The sequence below is a fragment of the Mandrillus leucophaeus genome, unplaced genomic scaffold (assembly GCF_000951045.1).
Source record: "Mandrillus leucophaeus isolate KB7577 unplaced genomic scaffold, Mleu.le_1.0 Scaffold131, whole genome shotgun sequence".
Classification (NCBI taxonomy): domain Eukaryota; kingdom Metazoa; phylum Chordata; class Mammalia; order Primates; family Cercopithecidae; genus Mandrillus; species Mandrillus leucophaeus.
In genome coordinates this window covers 5,809,032-5,828,429 of record NW_012101266.1, presented here as the reverse complement: position 1 = coordinate 5,828,429, position 19,398 = coordinate 5,809,032, and the positions used below count along the sequence as shown (strand labels likewise).

General features: G+C 34.0%; 1 protein-coding gene across 1 annotated transcript in view; it reads left to right on the top strand.

Annotated features, from left to right (window-relative positions):
• The window catches only part of AP3S1 (adaptor-related protein complex 3, sigma 1 subunit), a gene marked incomplete at its 5' end in the record, with an annotated part of 47,517 nt that extends 30,518 nt beyond the window's left edge, over positions 1-16,999 (top strand). The window contains 2 exons of the mRNA XM_011972872.1: positions 5,812-5,919; positions 16,279-16,999. Of these exons, the coding sequence (XP_011828262.1) occupies positions 5,812-5,919; positions 16,279-16,407 (237 nt within the window). The remainder of the gene's footprint in view (positions 1-5,811; positions 5,920-16,278) is intronic.
• Positions 17,000-19,398: the final 2,399 nt, after the last annotated feature.

The window sequence follows — 19,398 nt, the reverse complement described above, 5'->3', positions numbered from 1 at the left end:
TCTGTTGTGAAATGTGGTGGTAAGAATAAGGTTCTTGTATTTTTTTACTAGAGAAAGAGAATAAAAATTTCGAAGAAAATTAAGCTGTACTCATCTGCAACTTCCATACATGATACAAAATGTTTTTAAAACTTCTATTTCTCATTAGTATGTATTCATTTTAGAAAAATCAGAAAATACAGATGAGAAAAATATGTGAAAATCATCCCTATCCCAGAGATTGCCTAGTGTTAACATTTTAGAATATGTATAGTTCTTGATTTTACATCTTTAAAACAAATAATCTTTAAACAAATGCATCTTTAAAACAGTAAAGATGGAATCATACAATATGTATTTTGTGTAGCCTGTTCATTTTACACAACACTATATCACTATTTTAGAACCTGCCAAAATTAACTGTCTCTGTTTTCTCTGGACTAAGATCTTGTTTTATTTTTTCAAGGCAAGGAGACAAAAGTTTTGGGATACCAAGAGTCGGAGATCAAATAAGTATTTCCTTCCTATTCTCCAAGACAATGCTAACTTTGCTTTCAGCCCTTTGATGAAAATTATTTTCAACTTAAAAAATATATATTTATTTTTAAATTTCAACTTTTAAGCTGCTCTGGACCTTCCAGCAGTAGGAATCTTCTGAGTGACTCAGCTCACATTTTCTTTTTTTTTTTTTTTTTTTGAGACAGAGCCTCTCTCTGTCGCCCAGGTTGGAGTGCAGTGGTGCGATCTCGGCTCACTGCAAGCTCTGCCTCTCAGGTTCACGCCATTCTCCTGCCTCAGCCTCCCGAGTAGCTGGGACTACAGGCACCCACCACCACACCTGGCTAATTTTTTGTATTTTTTTTAGTAGAGATGGGATTTCACAGTGTTAGTCAGGATGGTCTTGATCTCCTGACCTCGTGAGCCACCTGCCTCAGCCTCCCAAAGTGCTGGGATTACAGGCGTGAGCCACCACGCCCAGTAACGGCTCACATTTTCTTAAAGGCAAGACCCAGAGAGGTTTACACACAACCCTCAGACTGCTTCTGGGTCACAACTGAGTAGATGAAAAGAGAAAGTTGTAGAGAATACCCCTTCTGTTATCAGTCAGGATGAGTTAATTTATGCTGCAGTAATAAACATGAAAATGTTAACCCCGTGAAACAAAAAAGGGTTATTTCCTATTCACGCAGTATTTTTATCGTATTCCACATGCTGTCATTTTGGGATCCATGGTAACAGAGCTGCCACTATCCAGAACGTTGTTAGTTTCTATGTCAGAAAAAAAGTTTTCATTGGGTAAATTTATCTGCTTTTCAAGGTATCACAGATGATAATTGTACCAAATATTTTGCCACTACAGACATGCATCAGTAACTTCCTAGCCTCGAATACAACAGTTTCCATGGGGCCAGCCGTCCAACCTGTAAACCACTGTCACACATTTTCTTTTATCGTGGTTGTTACCGGTTTCTTTTTATAAATCTTTACATGCTAATAGCTGTATCAATCACATAGGCTAGTGTGGTCACCCTGAAGTAGTGGGACAGACCCGCCCCTACTCACAGTTGGTTTGGATGTAGAGACTAACAATGTCACAGGTGCCCCAAGAGGGTTGGAAAAGGTTTATTACTCACATAATGAGGCTTTCTGGAGAAAGCAGAGAACAACACCAGGCTTGGGTTTTCTGGTGGTTTGGTACTGGGAATGGGGTGAGGATTTCTGCATGTGGGCCAGGTCTTAGCTAGTCTAAACTTTCCACTAGTGTAAAGGAAGGAGCACCCAGACCTTCTTAACAGCTTGCCCAGATATGAGGCAGAAGAGGAATGGAGACTAGTAGAACTTGAAGGCCTTGAGCAGAGAAACATCAAAAATGGAGTCAGATCCATTATCACGTACAGCTAAGTTATGCTGTGGTTATTACCCCTAAAATCCTAAAATATGAATAATTCAGTATGTTTCTTACTTAGACTACATGTTTATTGTGGATTTGCTGGGAGGAGCTGCTGAGTTATCTGCCCATTTCCTGTATAGTGTGACTTCAATTGGGTGGCCCCTTGTTGTTGCCCGTATTGGAACAAAGCATCCAAATCCAAGGCAAAATGAGACAGCTAAAGGGCTTGATTTGGAGGATGTATGACTTTGATAATGACAGCTATTAATATACTCTGTTCTCCTCTCTGCATTCCCCCACTTGCCTCCACAAGTGATTAGTGTAGAGATCTGATTGGAGGCCCAAGTGTCTTTCCTACCCTTGAGGCTGAGAGAATGAAGACTTAAGAGCAGAGTGTTTTCCTCCAACCTGGTCCCTCTTGAGGATTTTGATAGCCTGGTCTTTAACCACAGGCACAGAATGAGAGACTCCTTTTACTTTCACCAAATAAAGGAGCTAGTCATTAATAATATCTTGGAGGCCAGCCCTGAGCACAGTAAACCAATAGGAAAAAAAGCACTGCCATCTGAACAAGAAAGATGGACACATTGAACAATCAGAAATTACGCTCCATGGAAAAGAACTACTGGAGAAGATAGAGTAACACTTGAAATTTTATTATTTTAAAATTTATTTATTTTGGTATGATTGGGGTCTTGCTGTGTTGCCCAGGCTGCTCTTGAACTCCTGGCCTCAAGTGATCCTCCTGCCTTGGCCTCCCAAAGCATTGGGATTGCAGGTGTGAGCCACCACCTGGCCTCTCACTTGAAATTTTAAAATGATTTAAAAAGTACTTAAGATTTGGAAAAGTCTTATTGGGCTTGAAAAGAGTTTTTCAGACTGAAAAGTTTTAAAGACGGTGGTCACAATTGAGGCTTGAATTAAAGGTAGAAGATTAAGTGTAGGAAATTATCTCAAAGCATAAGACTGAAAGATAGAAAACATGAAGAAGATAAGAGACTTTGAAGGATGCATTTAACATGTATTATACAAGTACTTGGAGGGTCATATCCAATTGAGAGAAAAAAGAATGAGGAAGAATTAAAGTATTTTAGTAGGAAAACAAGGTCTCAGTGATCTAGAAAGACTTGATATTTGTTTTATAAATAATAACAAAGTTATTTAAGAGGGAGAGATATTTATTAATGGGAAGTATAAGCACAGTAGAGTCTCATATTTAAAAGGAAGAGAATAGTGTAATAAAATTAGATCAAACTAACAAATATTGGGAGAAAAGAGAAAGTATAATTAAAGGTAGAAATAATATTCAATACACTAAAAGTACATTGAATGAAATAATTCATTGAAGACAAAGATGGGTTTAAATAAAAGGCACAGTTTATATAGGAAAGGCCAGATAAATTCTAGAGTGTTTTTTTTTTTAATTTACCAATTTTCATAACTGGTTGCTTTTCTAATATCCACCAAAAAAGATCATTTAAGTTTTTTAGTATCCTATGACAAAAATATTTTAATGTATTTGATTTGTTTAAGTCAATTGCAGACATTATTTTCTTTTATGTTCAAGTTGCCCATCTTTCTAGGAGCCCTGATGCCTTTGTGTTGGAGATAGTATATAGTAACCACAGTCTAGAGGTGCTCATAATTATGAAGCTGCTCATTGTTTCTTGGCCTTTTCAATGAACAGAGCATCTTAAATATTTTATGCTCCAGCCCACAAGTCAGCCATTTCTCCAAGGAACCCTGGCTTCTTTCAGTGGAGAATGATGTTTAGAAATTACTATTTGGGCACTGTGTTTGCTCATTGTTGCTGGGGTGACATGACTCCTGGTTCTTAGTGAACTGAACTGGGAAATAGATGTGTGTATACACACACAGCTGTTTCTAGATCTTGATATGTATATTAAAAGTCATTGACCACTTCTTAATACCTCAGAATCTAGTACAATACTATAGAATTTCTTCTGGCTTTCTCATTTTCCATATTTGCAACTTGCTTCTCTGACAGAGATCAGTGAGAGATCTCATTATACAAATATATGTCTAATAGTTAATGTTGATTCACTGTTTTAAATTTTTATATTTTTGTTCGTTTGCTCTTACCAATACAGTTTCATTTGTCACCAGTCTCTTTTATGGTTTTCCTAACTTAATTTCTCATTCTTTCCTGACTCTAACTTTCAATTCTTTATTTTCTTGCAGAACTGCAAAAATTAATGTATATAATATGTTCTCATTTGTGTAAATTAGATATGCATATACACATGTATAGCAAGTATGTGCACAGCAAGTTTTCTAGGATACCTAAGATATAGCTGACTGATTAGCTTTGGATAAGGGACCTCATAACGGATGCAGAGTGTGGTAGAGACTATTGTTCATACGTAAGTTTCTGTGTGAACTTTTAGTCATTTGCCTATATTCTTTTTTTTTTAAGTTACAGTAGTTTTCAAAACACTGTGATGTCTGGTTTGGTTTGGTTGGCTAGGAAAAGTAATTTATATAAATTTGTCTTCATAATTTGTGCATGAGGTATCCATATTTCCAAAATGAAAAATAGTAAATAATGATGATTTTTTTTTTTTTTTTTTTTTTTTTTGAGACAGAGTCTCACTGTGTTGCCCAGGCTAGAGGACAGTACTGTGATTTTGGCTCATTGCACCCTCCGCTTCCCAGGCTCAGGCAGTCCTCCTGGGTCAGCCTTCCGAGTAACTGGAAGTACAGACGTGAGGCACTATGCCTGGTTAATTTTCTGCATTTTTTGTGAAGACAGGGTTTTACCATATTGCCAGTGATCTGTCCACCTCATCCTCCCAAAGTGTTGGGATTACAGGTGTGAGCCACCATACCCAGCCTCCAGGGATATTTTTAAAATTATGAATAAGTTTGCATGAAATCTTACAAAGAAATTTAAATCAAATAATATATATTTAACTCCTAAAAAGAATTCGTGGAAAAAAAATAAATTACCTTATAATACTTAGTAGTTCTATGCTAAGCACTTACATGAATTATTTATGTAATTGTTATGGTAATTCTATGAGGTGCCTATATTATTGCTGTCTCTATTTTGTAAATAAAGTAACAGACTCAGAGAGCTGAAGTAACTGCTCAAAGGCTACAAGTAATAAGTGGTAGAGCCAGTATTCATGCTTATCTAATTTTGGAGTCTCCGTTTCTAACCTTACCACATTATTTAAAAAAATATATATATATAGCAGAGTAGATTCTTCTGTGAAATGTAATTCAACTCTGAATTGTTGATTTCTTTGATCCAATAATACCTTATGAAAAGACATGAAGTTATATTTTTACTTCCCAATGGAAGACACCATTTTTAGTCATTATAAGATGTATTTATGAGAAGAAATCTGAGTATTACATGTGTAGAGGATTTGGGGGTAAAAGCACTATTAAAGTACCCACAATTTTAAAAATTCTACCTTTTTCCAATCTAGAGCCTGTTAGAAGTACTGTACTACATTGCTTCATTAAGTACAATGAGTAAAATAACAACCTAATTATTGTTGGCTAAGAATCTGGCATAAAAGACCCTTATAAATCATATTTTAGTATTAAACTTGACATAATAATAATAAGAATGGTAGTTAATATTTACTAGTCATTTACTGTGTTTTGAATACTGCGTTGGATTACCTTATTCCTTTCAACAGTCCTATGAAGCTAGTACTATTGTTTTTGTTTTATAGCCTATTAAGCTCATTAACTTAATGTTTTATAGCCTATTAACTTAAGGGGGTTATATAACTGCCTAGGACTTCACAGTAGTGATGAAAGTGGATTATGAGCCCTTACTCCAAGTTGTTTTTACCACTCATACATTTAATATAGATGAAGTGGTATTTGAAACAAAAAGTGAATCATGAAACTTCTTTTTAGTCAGTTTTCTTTATGGGTATATGTTCTTTTATTTCCTTTAGGTTCACAATATTCTTGCAGAAATGGTGATGGGGGGAATGGTATTGGAGACAAACATGAATGAGATTGTTACACAAATTGATGCACAAAATAAGCTGGAAAAATCTGAGGTAAGAATGGAAAATGCTATAGTTAAGAAAGGTTCTAAGCATGATGACAGATTACGCATGATTTGTAGCTTTCACTGTTTGTCCTTCAGTATCACCCTTTAGGTTCAGCCGTTATGCTTATTCAGTTTTTAAAAAATTGAATATACACATATTAGTATGCTAAAGGTTCTGTGACTATTATCTGCCAAACAGCTTTGTGTATTCTTCTTTTAGCCACAGTCATAGCTGCCTTGGGTAATAAGCACAATTCCAAATCTTATTGCTTAAAAGAATTATCTGAATAATGGAATCTAATATTTGCTTTGTAAAACGTCAGTAATTATCAAGGAAGTCTTAGAACTAATATTTTAAAGATATATAAATTTTGTGTTACAAAACTACTTCTGGAAAGGGCAGGGACAGGAAATGGAATTCTTATAAGGAAGTAAGTAATGTTTCAAGTTATAAATAAATGCCTAGCATGTTTGAGTTCACATTCAAAAAAGAAATTCAATACCTTAATCTTTTAATTCTAGATCTTTCCCTAAGATTTCACTGACAAGTTAGTTAAGTCACATATTTTAGACATTGGTACATATATATCCGTGGTTTTTATTGCATTCTATAGGATTGGTTTGTTATACTTAGCTAACTTTCTGCTGTTAGATTCAACCTTAGATTGGATAAATGAGGAACAACCAGCACTTTAGCATTGTATAAAAACCCTACTTCAGAATTTTAGTGACTCTTCCCTCAAGCACTAGTCTGAATATCAGTAGCAGGTGCTGTAGCTGAGCCGCCCGGGCTCACATTATTTGGGTTGTTTATTACCCTAGCAGAGGTTTAGAAAGAGCAATAGTTTTATCACTTGAGGTCAGGAGTTCGAGACTGGCCTGGCCAACATGGTGAAACCCTGTCTCTACACACACACACAAAAAAATTAGCTGGGCATGTAGAGCGCACCTGTAATCCCAGCTACTCGGGAGGCTGAGGCACAAGAATCACTTGAACCCTGGAGATGGAGGTTGCAGTGAGCCAAGATCACGTCGCTGCACTCCTGGGCGACAGAGTGAAACTTCATCTCAAAAAAAAAAAAAAAGATCAATAATTTTTTGATATCTCATTCACCACCCAGCTGGTTTGAGGATACTCTTACATTTGGTATTTGCAGTCATAACTCAGATTGGAAAAAACAAACTTTATTTATAATTATTAGTGTTAAGCTCAGATGTTCTGTTGATTTAAAGTAAATATTACTATGAAAACATCAAGGTATTAAAAATACACTGGCATTAATTTACAACAGGTGAGTTCTGAAAAATTTATCTTGTTGGCATTTTAAAGGATCAGTTTAACTCAATTCTGTGCCCATTTTAATTGAAGAAAACGCAGAATGAAGAATAAATTTGAAATCTAGAAACAGTTGAAGCTTTCTTATAAAAACATTTTCCAATGTTCTCTTTTAAATAAAATAGTATTGCATTTTTATCTCAATTTCCCATTCCTGTTGGTTTCCCAAAGGAGAAGTTTATAATGGTGATTTAGAGCTAAGATTCTCTTAAGTAACTATACATTTTGTTTGTCCTATAGCCAATTTTTAAAATACTGGCTTTTGAAAGTGGAAAACATAAATTAGGTTAATAGAGAAAATTTTGTTTTGGGACAAGGAAAAAGACTCATAATTTAATTTAGTATAACTGACTTGCAATATATTATTTAGTAAAGAAAAGGTTACTGTAAACCCTGAGCTATTGCTTTTAAAGTTTTAAAAGAACTTAAAATATGTGTCATTTGTTAAACATTGCTTTGCAAAACTGTATGGTTATAGATTTTAAATGCCAAGGGACAAACAGTTATGCAATCCTTTAATAACTGGTATAATGAATGAGTATCTAGTAATTTGTGAATTCTGTATAATCATCTTTAAAAAGTATGACCAGTTGTCTGGAATTTTCACCTTTCCAGGTACTTAACTCCTTTCCATTGGTGGTGGTCCTTCTTTTTCTTCTGCTACTTAACACATTTATGCCTAGTGTTCCGTTATTGGAATGCTAAGCTTGTGGGAGTTATTTGTATCCTACTGTTCAGGGTCATCCCCAAGGTCTGATTTTTCACAAAAAAAAGTTTGCAACCTCTGACATAAATGGGTTAATGTGCTATATTGACGAAAGTCATGAAGGACCTATAATTATTGCATAATGGGTATTTGCTTTTTGATTGTTGAATAAAACTTCGTTAATGAGGCAATTTTTCTTATCTATAAAGAGCAGTAAAATGTAATTTACATTTCAATGGAAATAGTTATAAGAATACTATAACTTAAAATCCATTCACAGAAATAATGCTATTTAAAATAGTTTAGAATACTGGTGATTACTTCTATTTTTCATTCCCTGATCATCTTGCATCATACATAATTGTTAGCTGGTACCAAATTAGTTTCTCTTTTTTTGTCTTTTACAAGAAAGTATGTTTTAAGTTTGATTGGAGATAAACCACAAAATTATATATTTTCTATACATGTAATGTCTGCTAATATTTTAGTTATGAAATCGGATTTCAAATCAAAGTGAGGCCATTTAGTCCTGATCATCTTTTTAAAACAGCTCTGAAAAGTATGATGACTAATTTTTCAGTAGCTTTCATATATTTTAAGTATGTTTGAACGACGTCTAGCTTTATTCCAGAAACATTGAAATGTCAAAAGCTTTCATATGTTTCATGTCCATGTTACTTCAATTGGTTAAATTTATCAGAGATATTACTCTGCAGAATAATCCAAAATTACTTGAAAGCAAAGTATAAACTTTTACTAATCTTCTTACTAAATTTCAGTTAAAATTTATTATATAAGCATAAACTTAAAGACTTGTTTGGCTGGGCGCAGTGGCTCACACCTGTAATCTCAGCACTTTGGGAGGCCAAAGCAAGCAGATCACCTGAGGTCAGGAGTTTGAGACCAGCCTGGCAAACATGGTGAAACCCCGTCTCTACTAAAAATACAAAAAAAAAAAATTATCCGGGCATGGTGGTACTTGCCTGTAATCCCAGTCGCTCTGGAGCCTGAGACACAAGAATCGCCCGAATCTGGAAGGCGGAGGTTGCCGTGAGCCAAGATTGCACCGATGCACTCCAGCCTGGGTGACAGAGTAAGACTCCATCTCAAAAACAAACACAAAAAAAGACTCGTTTAAAATCAAGAATGTCATGATTGATGAAAAGAACTGGTTATCAATATTTTACATCATTTAAGTAATATTTTAGGAACATCATTTATCTTTAAAAATCATTCTGGGTATAATTAAAACACAGCTTTTGAAACATAACATGCATTTATCTAGGGGCCTTTGTCAGAAATCAAAGCTTTTATTATGTTGGTCTAAAGTTAGTACATTTCTGGTAATGGAAAAAAGTGTCAATTTAATTCCCAATACCTAGACAGGTAGAGCAAAGCTCTCCCAGATCCTGAAAGAGAGAAGCAAAGATATACTCTGAATGTACTTCCATCTGTTCTGTTTTGATAGAAAAATGGTTTACTGTAACATTGGAATATTGGGAGAGGAGGGTTTAAGCTGGGAGGGTGATGGGATTCGGGGCAAGTATAAGAGGCACTCAGGAACCTGCCTAAGAATGAAAGGACTCCCTGGGGGTGGAGGTAGAGGGGTGGGGTTGGGGAGATCTGTTAGCTTTTATGTATTTCATGTTATTCTTAAGATGGATAAATGAGTCTGAATTTAGTCACTACTTTTTGAAAGTCAGTCCTCTTTTTTTTTTCCGAACATCCTGATCTTTCTAGCTCTTTCCATTCTTCTCTCTTACAGACCTTTATCTTTCAGTCTCCCAGACAGGACAGGTAGACAAGGTATTGCTGACTTTGAGAAATATGTGCTATAACAAAGGGAAAGCAAAATGATGTCAAAGGCAATTAATTATTTAGGCCAGACTCAAAAATTCTTTGTGTTAATAAACCCATATAGTCCCTGTAGCCTATTTTCCATTCTAGTTTCTCCTTGTAGTTTCTTCATCTTTTATTGGACTTAGTGTATTTTACTAGTATATCATTAATGTCATGTTTGTTCTGTTTTGTCTGCCTGCATTGTAAAAGGAAAGTTTAAATTTTTTTTAAACATTGTCATCTAACTGACAAATTGCATTTGCAGAAATGACAATTTACTTTGTGTATAGAAACGTAAAATTTATTTTGAGCATCATATAGCAGAACCAATCTTAATTTAACTCTCACAGATTTGTTTTTTTTCCATCTCTAAATTAGGATTCTAACATAAAATTGCCTGCTGGGTTTTGGAAGCTGTGAATTTAAAAACCAAAAGCTGAACCTTCAGAGTTTTGCATACAAAATGGGAAGCAGTGAAGGCTTAGAATAGTGACTGTTAAATAGTACTTTTTCCCCTCAAATGGTTTTCAGTTCCAAAGTCTTAACAGAATTCCTTTTACAGTTTTGACCTGCAGGTGCATATTAACAGTGGCCAACAGAAAATAAGATCAGAAACCTTATAAAACTTGACTGTATTTCAAACTTGAATGCTCTAAAAATGGAATTAAATATATTGACCAAAATACAATGGGTTTTCATTGTAGCAAACCTTCTGACATCCAAACATGTCATAATCAGAATCAGTAAAAATACATTAATGCTTTAGTTAGTATTGATTAAAAAACCCTGAATATTTTTGCAAAGCATATTGACAAATATTGGAAATGTTTTTAATAGACCTCTAGTTTTACAAAACTAACTTTTCTTCTGATATTTCCTGTATATTTGTTTCACACCATAAATTAACTGTTAATTACTTTTTTAAAAGTTCCATGTATGTGGTGATGAGCAACTCTTTTGTGTAAAACCATGTAAGAAAGCGAAATGTTTATAAGGTCTCTGATTGAAAATTTCAAAATAAAAGTAATTTATTGAGTCCTATGGAGAAAAAAATGTGTAAACTTACAAAGTTAGATTATGCACCTTACTAATTAGAAAAACATCACTGAGAATTGATGATTGTGGTGATATCACAAAGCATTGCCTTTTAGCCACTAAATTTTTACTTACTCTCTGGATGTGTTTGAGAAGTAGCAACATACAGGTGGCTTTATAGTATCTTATTTTGAGATTGTGGGCTATATCACAAAACTAGGGTACCATTTTTGGTCCCTCTATCCATGTTATTTTGTTCCTCATGTAGAGAATACATAGTAGTCTCATTCTCACCAGTGGGCAAAATTATTGCCAGTTTCTGTGTTACAGTATATAATTTATGTTAAACTGCTATTTTCCAGCAAAGAACCACTAATCACCTGGGTCTATTAACTTTCATTACTAGAACTGTTAATTGGCCTTTTTAAAAAAAAAAAAAAAATCAAGTTTCTGTTTTCAAAGAGTAGAGACTAAGAAAAGTGGCTCGGTATTTTAATACCGATGTTGACGGTCAGCTCATGAGTTGGTTCTGCCTCTCTACCTTGACATACACATTTGTCTTGTACTTCTAAAAAATTTTGGTGAGAACCCTTGAGGTTACATGTAATGGTCAAAACTAGTAATAGTAAATCCATGAAAGTCATTAGTCTGCTCTCCTTTTTTCATGCAGGCAAATCCTGTGTTTGATATTAAAGCTCTAACTGAAGATAATCCGTACAAAATGACTAATAATTTGGAAGGTTTTTTAGATTTTTGAACATTCTAATTTTGTTAAAACTGTAAAACACCATAGTTATTGCTCACTAGAGAATTGTCATGAGCATATCTAAATGTTTATAATTGCAGTATTAAAGCACTGCCATTAAAGCAAAGAACAAGCCTATTATATATCCCCAGATTAAAAGTTATTCTACCTCATGTTGAAAAATTTTTTAAACTGTTGACATTGTCTTTTTTGCTCAAAAACATGCTTTCAAAATCTGCCATTATTTTGTTAATGATTTTGAGTCTGAAACCATTTAATATTGTGTTTATTAATGTTGGTGTTCTTTCACTTTGCTGTTAGGTCAAAATTATGAATGTGCATATAGCAACTTCCAGCAGGAAGGGTGGGTAAAGGTTTTAATATGTACAAATTGTTCCAACTACCATCTTATTATGCTGTATTTCAAACTTGAAAAAAAAAAAGACATTTTAAGATGGTAGGATGATATTTTATGAAATAAATAACAAGATTATTACTTTCCTTTTCCCTTCAAGAAAGTCGATTGTTTATTGCATGAAGAAAAGGGAGCTTTCAGGGTCTTTGAAATATATTTTAGTAATGCTGCTTTTTCAGTTTTGCTTGCACATATTTTGTTTATTTTTGGGTCTGGCAATTTAAAAACAAAATCAAAAACAAATCATATCCATCCATTACTATCTTTGTGATTCAAGTGCTTGAAATTTCCAAGAGTATGTCTGTATAAGTCTTCTATCTGTTTGGCCTCATTTTGGTATATTTGCAGACTTCATTTTGTTTTCTTTCTCTTAATTCTGTTAATTTATTTAATCTCATGGGAGAGAAAACATGATCATTCTTTTATATACTGTACTTCATTCTTTCATCCAGTTCATATTCTTAACTGCTTTGGATTCATATATTTGTTTTTATTGGTGTAGTCGCTGCAGTTTTACCTGCCATGGTGGTGCTCAAGTATAACATAGATGGAAACAAGTTATTTCTCTAGTAGAATTTCATTCTTTTTATTTCTGCTCTGTGTCAACTATATAATCTTAAATCTTTACGAACTATGTTGTACTGTCAGAAGTATCTTACTTTTACGTTTAAAAATGTGTTTACAGTAATCCCCCTTTATCTGTGTTGGATACATTCCAAAACACCCAATGGATGCCTGAAACTGTGAATACTACTGAACCTTATATATGCTATGTTTTTTCCTATACATACATACATACATACATACGATAAAATTTAATTTTTAAAATAGGCACAGTAAGAGATTAACAACTAATAATAAAAGAGAACAGTTATAATAGTATAATGTAATAAAAGTCATGTGAGGCCAGGTGCACTGGCTCACGCCTATAATACCAACACTTTAAGGGGCCAAGGCAGGAGATTTACTTGAGGCCAGGAGTTTGAGCCAGTCTGGGCAACACAGTGAGACCCCATCTCTACAAAAAGATATGTATATTTTTTACATTAGCTAGGCATGGTGGGACACACTTATAGTTCTAACTATTCAGGAGACAGGTGGGAAGATCACTTGAGCCCAGGAGTTCAAGGCTGCAGTGAGCCATGATTGCATCACTCACTCCACCCTGGGTGACAGAGTCAGACCCTGTCTCTAAAAAAAAAAAAAAAAAAAAAAGTTATGTGAGTAAGTCCTCTCTCTATCACAATATTGTACTGTACACACCTATTTTCAGACCACAGTTAACCACGGGTAAATGAAACCATGGAAAGTGAAATTGCAGGTAAGCGGGGACTACTGTACTGCTAACAAGTCAGGTAAACTTAATTTCTGTAAGTTTTAGCATTGAAAAGTTAAGTGTTAGTAAAAGTTACTTTGTTGCTTTGAATGTATCTTACTAGAAAAAAAAATCTTAAGATGAAAATTACTTCATACCTCTGTGTGAGCAAACTGATTCCCTAATGGAAAATTACTTTACATTTTATGTTTTAATAAAAATGTTTCAGGCATCACTTTCATGAATGTCTGAAAATGAAATTTGTTTTATAGCCATTCTGGTGTTGACTGAGTGACATAAAGTCTTTTTTTTGCCCTAAATTTTTATATATAAACATTGCTAGCTGGTTTAAACATCTACTTATTGATCAATTGTCATTATCATATTTTCTTCACATTTTATATTTTGCATAATAATTATTTTAAAATGTTAGTTTAATTAAAACTTAAAGTACATATTACAATTTTAAAATTTCCTACCATTTAAATTCATGGCATACTATACAAAAGTATTGAACATGCTTGAGAAATAATTTGATTCTCCTAATTCATTTGCGTGTTCTGAATAGTTCCCATCTTTTGCATGTCTATGGCTTGCTGCTTATGTTTAGAAGAATTGTAGTTTGTTGTACTTAGAAACTTCTTTTGGTTTTACATATTAAGCACAAATATGCTATTTAAATCAATTGCTGTATTGACTTTATGTATTCTTGTTAGCAGCCAATAGTCGACAGCATCTTTGGTCACAAAGATACAACTCAGTCTAATGAAATTTAACAGGATGTGTTTTTTAATTTTTTAAATTTTTTAATTTTTTTTTTTTTTTTTTTTTTTTTGCTTTAGCTGTTCATGGTACAGGATATTATGGAAAAGAGAGCTTCATGTACATTTAATACTGAAAAATGATGTTTACTATTTATAAGTGTAAACCATAGTGTCCAATAAAATACACAGATACACAGAATTTCTCTTGCAATAATAAAATCCCTTAATAATTCATGCCTTTTTAAATATTTATACTCAAATATTTTGTCAATACTTTTCTATAGTCAATTCATCATTTGTCTTCTTTATGGAAATTCCAAAGTAAAAATAGTGGCAAATTGATCTTTCAACTAGAAAAATTACAAAATCCTCCTGTCTAAATAATGATACTACCTCCAGGACATCTGCAATTTTGTAAATTTTTCTTCCTTGGTAGACAACATACTTCCTGGTAAAACAAAGCCAAAAGATGGTAAACCTCTTTGAATTAGATTCTTCTTTGATCCCAACCCACTCTCAATTTTGGTAGCTAGACCTTTAACTTGGAATGATCAAATTAAAGACCCTTTCGAATATGATACATGCTGCCTTAATTATTATTTAGTTGTATCTCCAACATCTTTGGGGGAGCAGGAAGGAAGGGGGGATAACAAAAACTTCATTGCTTCAGGTAGGTATAAGTATAGAGGTCAATCACATTTTTAGTTGTACATCAAAAATAACTAATATCCATTAAATTATAAAAATTCTCCAGCCCTATTCAGTATTTAGTTGGGTATGGAGTTACTCATTTGTATGACCCTTATTGCCTGTGTAGAATATACTTATTATTAATACTATTCTACTAATTTTTCTATTATTTCCAATTCTGAATTGATAATCCATGGCTTTTATTTCATTGCTTAACAATGTTTGTATCCTTTATTTAGCAAATAGTTTACACTGGCCTATTTTGTATCAGTCAAGATTTTTCTCAGGTAACAGCTTTATTATTATTTTTATTTTTATTAACAAAGGTAGGATTACGTAAGAAAAGAAAACTAAAATTATGAAAAGGGACCTTAAAGCTAGTGTTTCTAATTTGATGGACATTGCCTTATATAGAATCTAATCAAAGTGGAAGATTCGTTTTTGTTGTCTATTTTTGTACAAAATGATGCCACTGAACTCAGATGTCTTTGTTGACTTTGCCCTATTATATAGCCTGAATAAAAATTAATGAAATGTAATTGGTATAAAAATTAAACCTTAAATATGAAGGCTGTTAATGTAGGTGAGAAAAATGATATATATGCATTTTTCTTTTATTTGTAGGCATATTTTCTTTTAAAATTATTTCACAAATTATAAATGTTCCTACTAATAGGAAAGCCAAGTATTATGCACTAATGGTACTTACTGGAAATTTTAGATTTCATTTATTTATATTTACTACCCTCTTGCTTTTATGCTCTTCTTTCTCTAAATTTGTGAACTGTAAGCTGAATATATGTTGCTCAATCTATGCTATATGACAAAACATTTTTAATCATTATATTTTTACTAATGCATCAAAGGGTTGGAATGATCCTCTTCTTGTAGTTTCATCTTTAGGCAGAACTATATTCTTTAGATTGAGGCTTTGCTTAAAAGCCTATTTTTTGAATGTTCTAGAACTTTCTTAGAAAAGTTTAAAAGAGCCCCCACAATTTAAAAAACTAATTTTATTGTTTTAAAATGTTTTAAGGGTTTATCCCTAAGAAAAGAAATTAGACAAGCACGATCTGTTACTTACAATTTTTATTTCACAGCACATATTGATAATAAATGCCATTTTAAAAGCAAAAGAAAATCTATCATGATCGTTGCAAGAGATATTTAATAAGGAAACTAATGTAAATCATGCTTCATGCTATAGGTCAGTTAAATCAAGATACAAGTGAAGATTTAGGTCTTATTGTGTGAATATTGTGTGGTAGTGCACATTAATTTGTATTTAAATCTTTACATTGTTATCATTGCATGTGTTCACTGTATTTTTTAATGTGTCACTGTTTTCTCTTTATAGATTAGTATTTCAAAGTAACCATTCCATACAAATTCAAACTATCATCTGGTCCCTAAGCTTGTTATATGAAAATCTTTTATCATTGTCTTCCATTGTAAGTGTTTTATGATGAGCTACACCTGAGTTGTACATTTTCTTTTTCTTTTATTTGCTTCTGTATACAGGCTGGCTTAGCGGGAGCTCCAGCCCGTGCTGTATCAGCTGTAAAGAATATGAATCTTCCTGAGATCCCAAGAAATATTAACATTGGTGACATCAGTATAAAAGTGCCAAACCTGCCCTCTTTTAAATAAAAATGTAAAAAGGCCACTCCCAGGTAAAATCCAGGGGGAAGAGTCATCTAAGTTTACCATGCAGTTGTTTACCAAAAATAGAGGAGGAGAGTCTTAACTTTTGCTCTTGGATTTAAGTCAAGGTACTGTATAGAAGTTGTGTAAAATCAGTATGAAAGTTCAATGTTGCTTTTCTTGCTCAGTGATTTTAAAGAAAGTGAGTAGTTCCTATGTGATTTTTTTTTTCTTTTCTAAACTGCATTCCTGTGCCCACCTACGGCATGCCTCTATGTATTGGCTACTACAGTGTTTTAAAAAGTGTTTCAGATATTTCTTTAATTATGTACAACCTAAAATGTTGGTGTTTTGTGTGGATCACAAGTGCAGCATTCCTTAATTCCTTCTGCTATTTGTCATACAATTGTTATTTAAAGAACCAAGTATGTATTGCATGAAAACATTATGACTTTTTTCTCTTAGTTTAAATAAACTCCAAGGTAACTGGACTTCTAAAGCACCTTTCTGTTTTTGCCTGATATCTACTTTAGCAATAATTTTTTTTACAACCCTCTGACTCAACAAAGTAAATAAAAATATATTTTATCACTATTAAGCAGCTGTTAATGTCGATTTATTTTATACTTAAGTTTTTAATATTCAGAAACTCAGTAAATTATTCTGAAAATTATTTCACAAACCAGGAGCAGTCTGTCTTATGCATATTGTGCAAGATAAGATCTGGAGTGGGAGGCGACAGTCTTTCTAAAATGTATATTGAGAAAAAGTAAAATCTTTTTTATACAAATAGCTTTAAGCCTTGCCTCTTGTTCCTTCTTGCCCAGATGGTAAAAAATAATTTCAGCAAATGCCTAATTGATTTTAAATACAAAAACCCTTGGGGCTCTACTTGTCTGTTTCATCCTAAAGCAAAGTTAAACGAACGTTTTCTTAAGTCCTAACACTCACTTATTCTAGTGTCTCATAATTGGCCCACATTTTATTTGGTCTTCCATGAACTGTGAGCGAGGTTACTTTTCCAGTTAGACTAAGGGTTTCCTTACAGTTCTAGTTCTCCTTCTTCAAATGTTCTCTTTGAAACACTTCCATAGACTTGCAGCATGTATGGATTTTACTCCAAGAACCCTAAGATATAAGCAAAGTTACTTTATTTTTTCTAAATAAAATTAATCTGTCTCTAAGCTCTCCAGCATGTTACGATAACAGGAAATTTAATCTGTGATTATTGGGATTGCCATCAGCTCAGAAATATGCGAAAGTCCTAGAGAAAGGTTATGCAAAGTGGAACATTTCAGGAGATACCTGGTCTTTAGTCATTTGACAATGTTTATTAAGTGTGTACTGTGCGCCCCCAAGTCCCTGTCTTTATGGAGCAATATGCAGTAACACAGAGTGCCTAGCAGTACCCCCTCCCCTCACCACCACCCCACCCTTTTCCTTTTCTCTTTGTTTTGGGGGAAACAAATTCTGGGAAGGTTAAGTGTTGGTTTGGTTAGGATATGCCAAAATTAAGGAAACCTCTGGGCCATACTTTAACTTCAAGACCATACTTTAACTTCAAGAAATAGTCAAAAGTGTTTTATCTCCCATTATATTCTATCACATACAATGCCCCAACAACCAACCATCCTTCCTCCCCCTCCATTCTCTCATCTTCCCTCCCTCCCTCTTTTCTTTCCTTCAGCAAATACTTACTGAGCATTAGCTATGTGCCAGGCATTGTTCTGGGTACTAGGATAGAGCAGGGAACAAACTAGATTCTCTTGGAACATAAATTCATGTGGGGTGAAACAATAAATGTATGATATGTCAGGAGGTGATAAGTGCTATGGAGAAAAGTAAACCTGGGTAAAAGATAGGGAGTAGAAGGGTTGCGGGGTAGGAGTTGGGCTATTGCTGTGATTTATAGAATGGGTAGGAGGAGGCATCTCCGATGAAGTAACATTTGAACAAAAACCTGAAGGAGGTATATAAGGAAGGCATCATGGGAACTTGTGGAGCAAGAGTAAATCCACATAGCAAGTAACAGATGGCAGAGCCCAGAGGCAGGGGCGTGCTTGGGGTGTTTGAGAAACAGCAAGGAGCCAATAGCAAAATGGACAAGAGGGAAAGTAAGCTCTTATTAATGTTCCTGTTGTCCATCTCTCATAATGTTTATTCATGGGCAATACACAATAAGGGATATTAGCTTTTAAACTTTTTCATATTTTGGAAAGTAACAAGGCAGAAACTTTTGATTAAACATACATTGTTAAACACTTACTCACATTTGTGCTCTTTCAAACCACACTAAACTGACAGTAAAGAGTTTGTGTTAAAGGACCCAAATGGACAAAAAGGATCAGACAGGTGATAACAGCTACAAAATATTCGAAGCTGGAAATTCGTAATACTACGTATTGTGAATACGTAGTATATGACTGAGCAAACCTGAGAAAACTGGAATTTAGGTTAGCAGTGGAATAATCATGAAAGCATGTGGATTTGCACCACAGAATCCAGAAAGACTTCAGGAAGTAGAGGTACTAATGAAACTGTGAATAGAATTATCAGTTATCAAATTGTCGTATATATCAAAGCATGTAGACTCTCAGATCCCCTTCACCATATCACAAACCTTAGCAATTGTCTCTCATTCACCCCTGAACTAAGAGCCTGGAAATTACCCCAAATACCTTCTCAATGGTGGGAGCTCAGCCTACTTTGTCTCTCAGCTCCCAGACTGTTAGTAGCCAGGCTTATACTCTACCCTGTCCACAAGCAGGAGATTCTAGCATATTCTTCCCTAGGAAGATTAGCCCGAGAGAAAAGATCTACAGTTAATGATGTTTCAAGCTTGCTCATTGATGTGGACCATCCGTATCATCCTCTTCTAAAGCCCCTCGTTGAAAAGCTTCTCCCTTGCATGCAGAGCTTCCAGTCAGGTGTTTAGGAGCCTCACACATGAGCAGAAAGCAAAAATCACCAAACATTTGAGGAAAGCTTCTAACATGA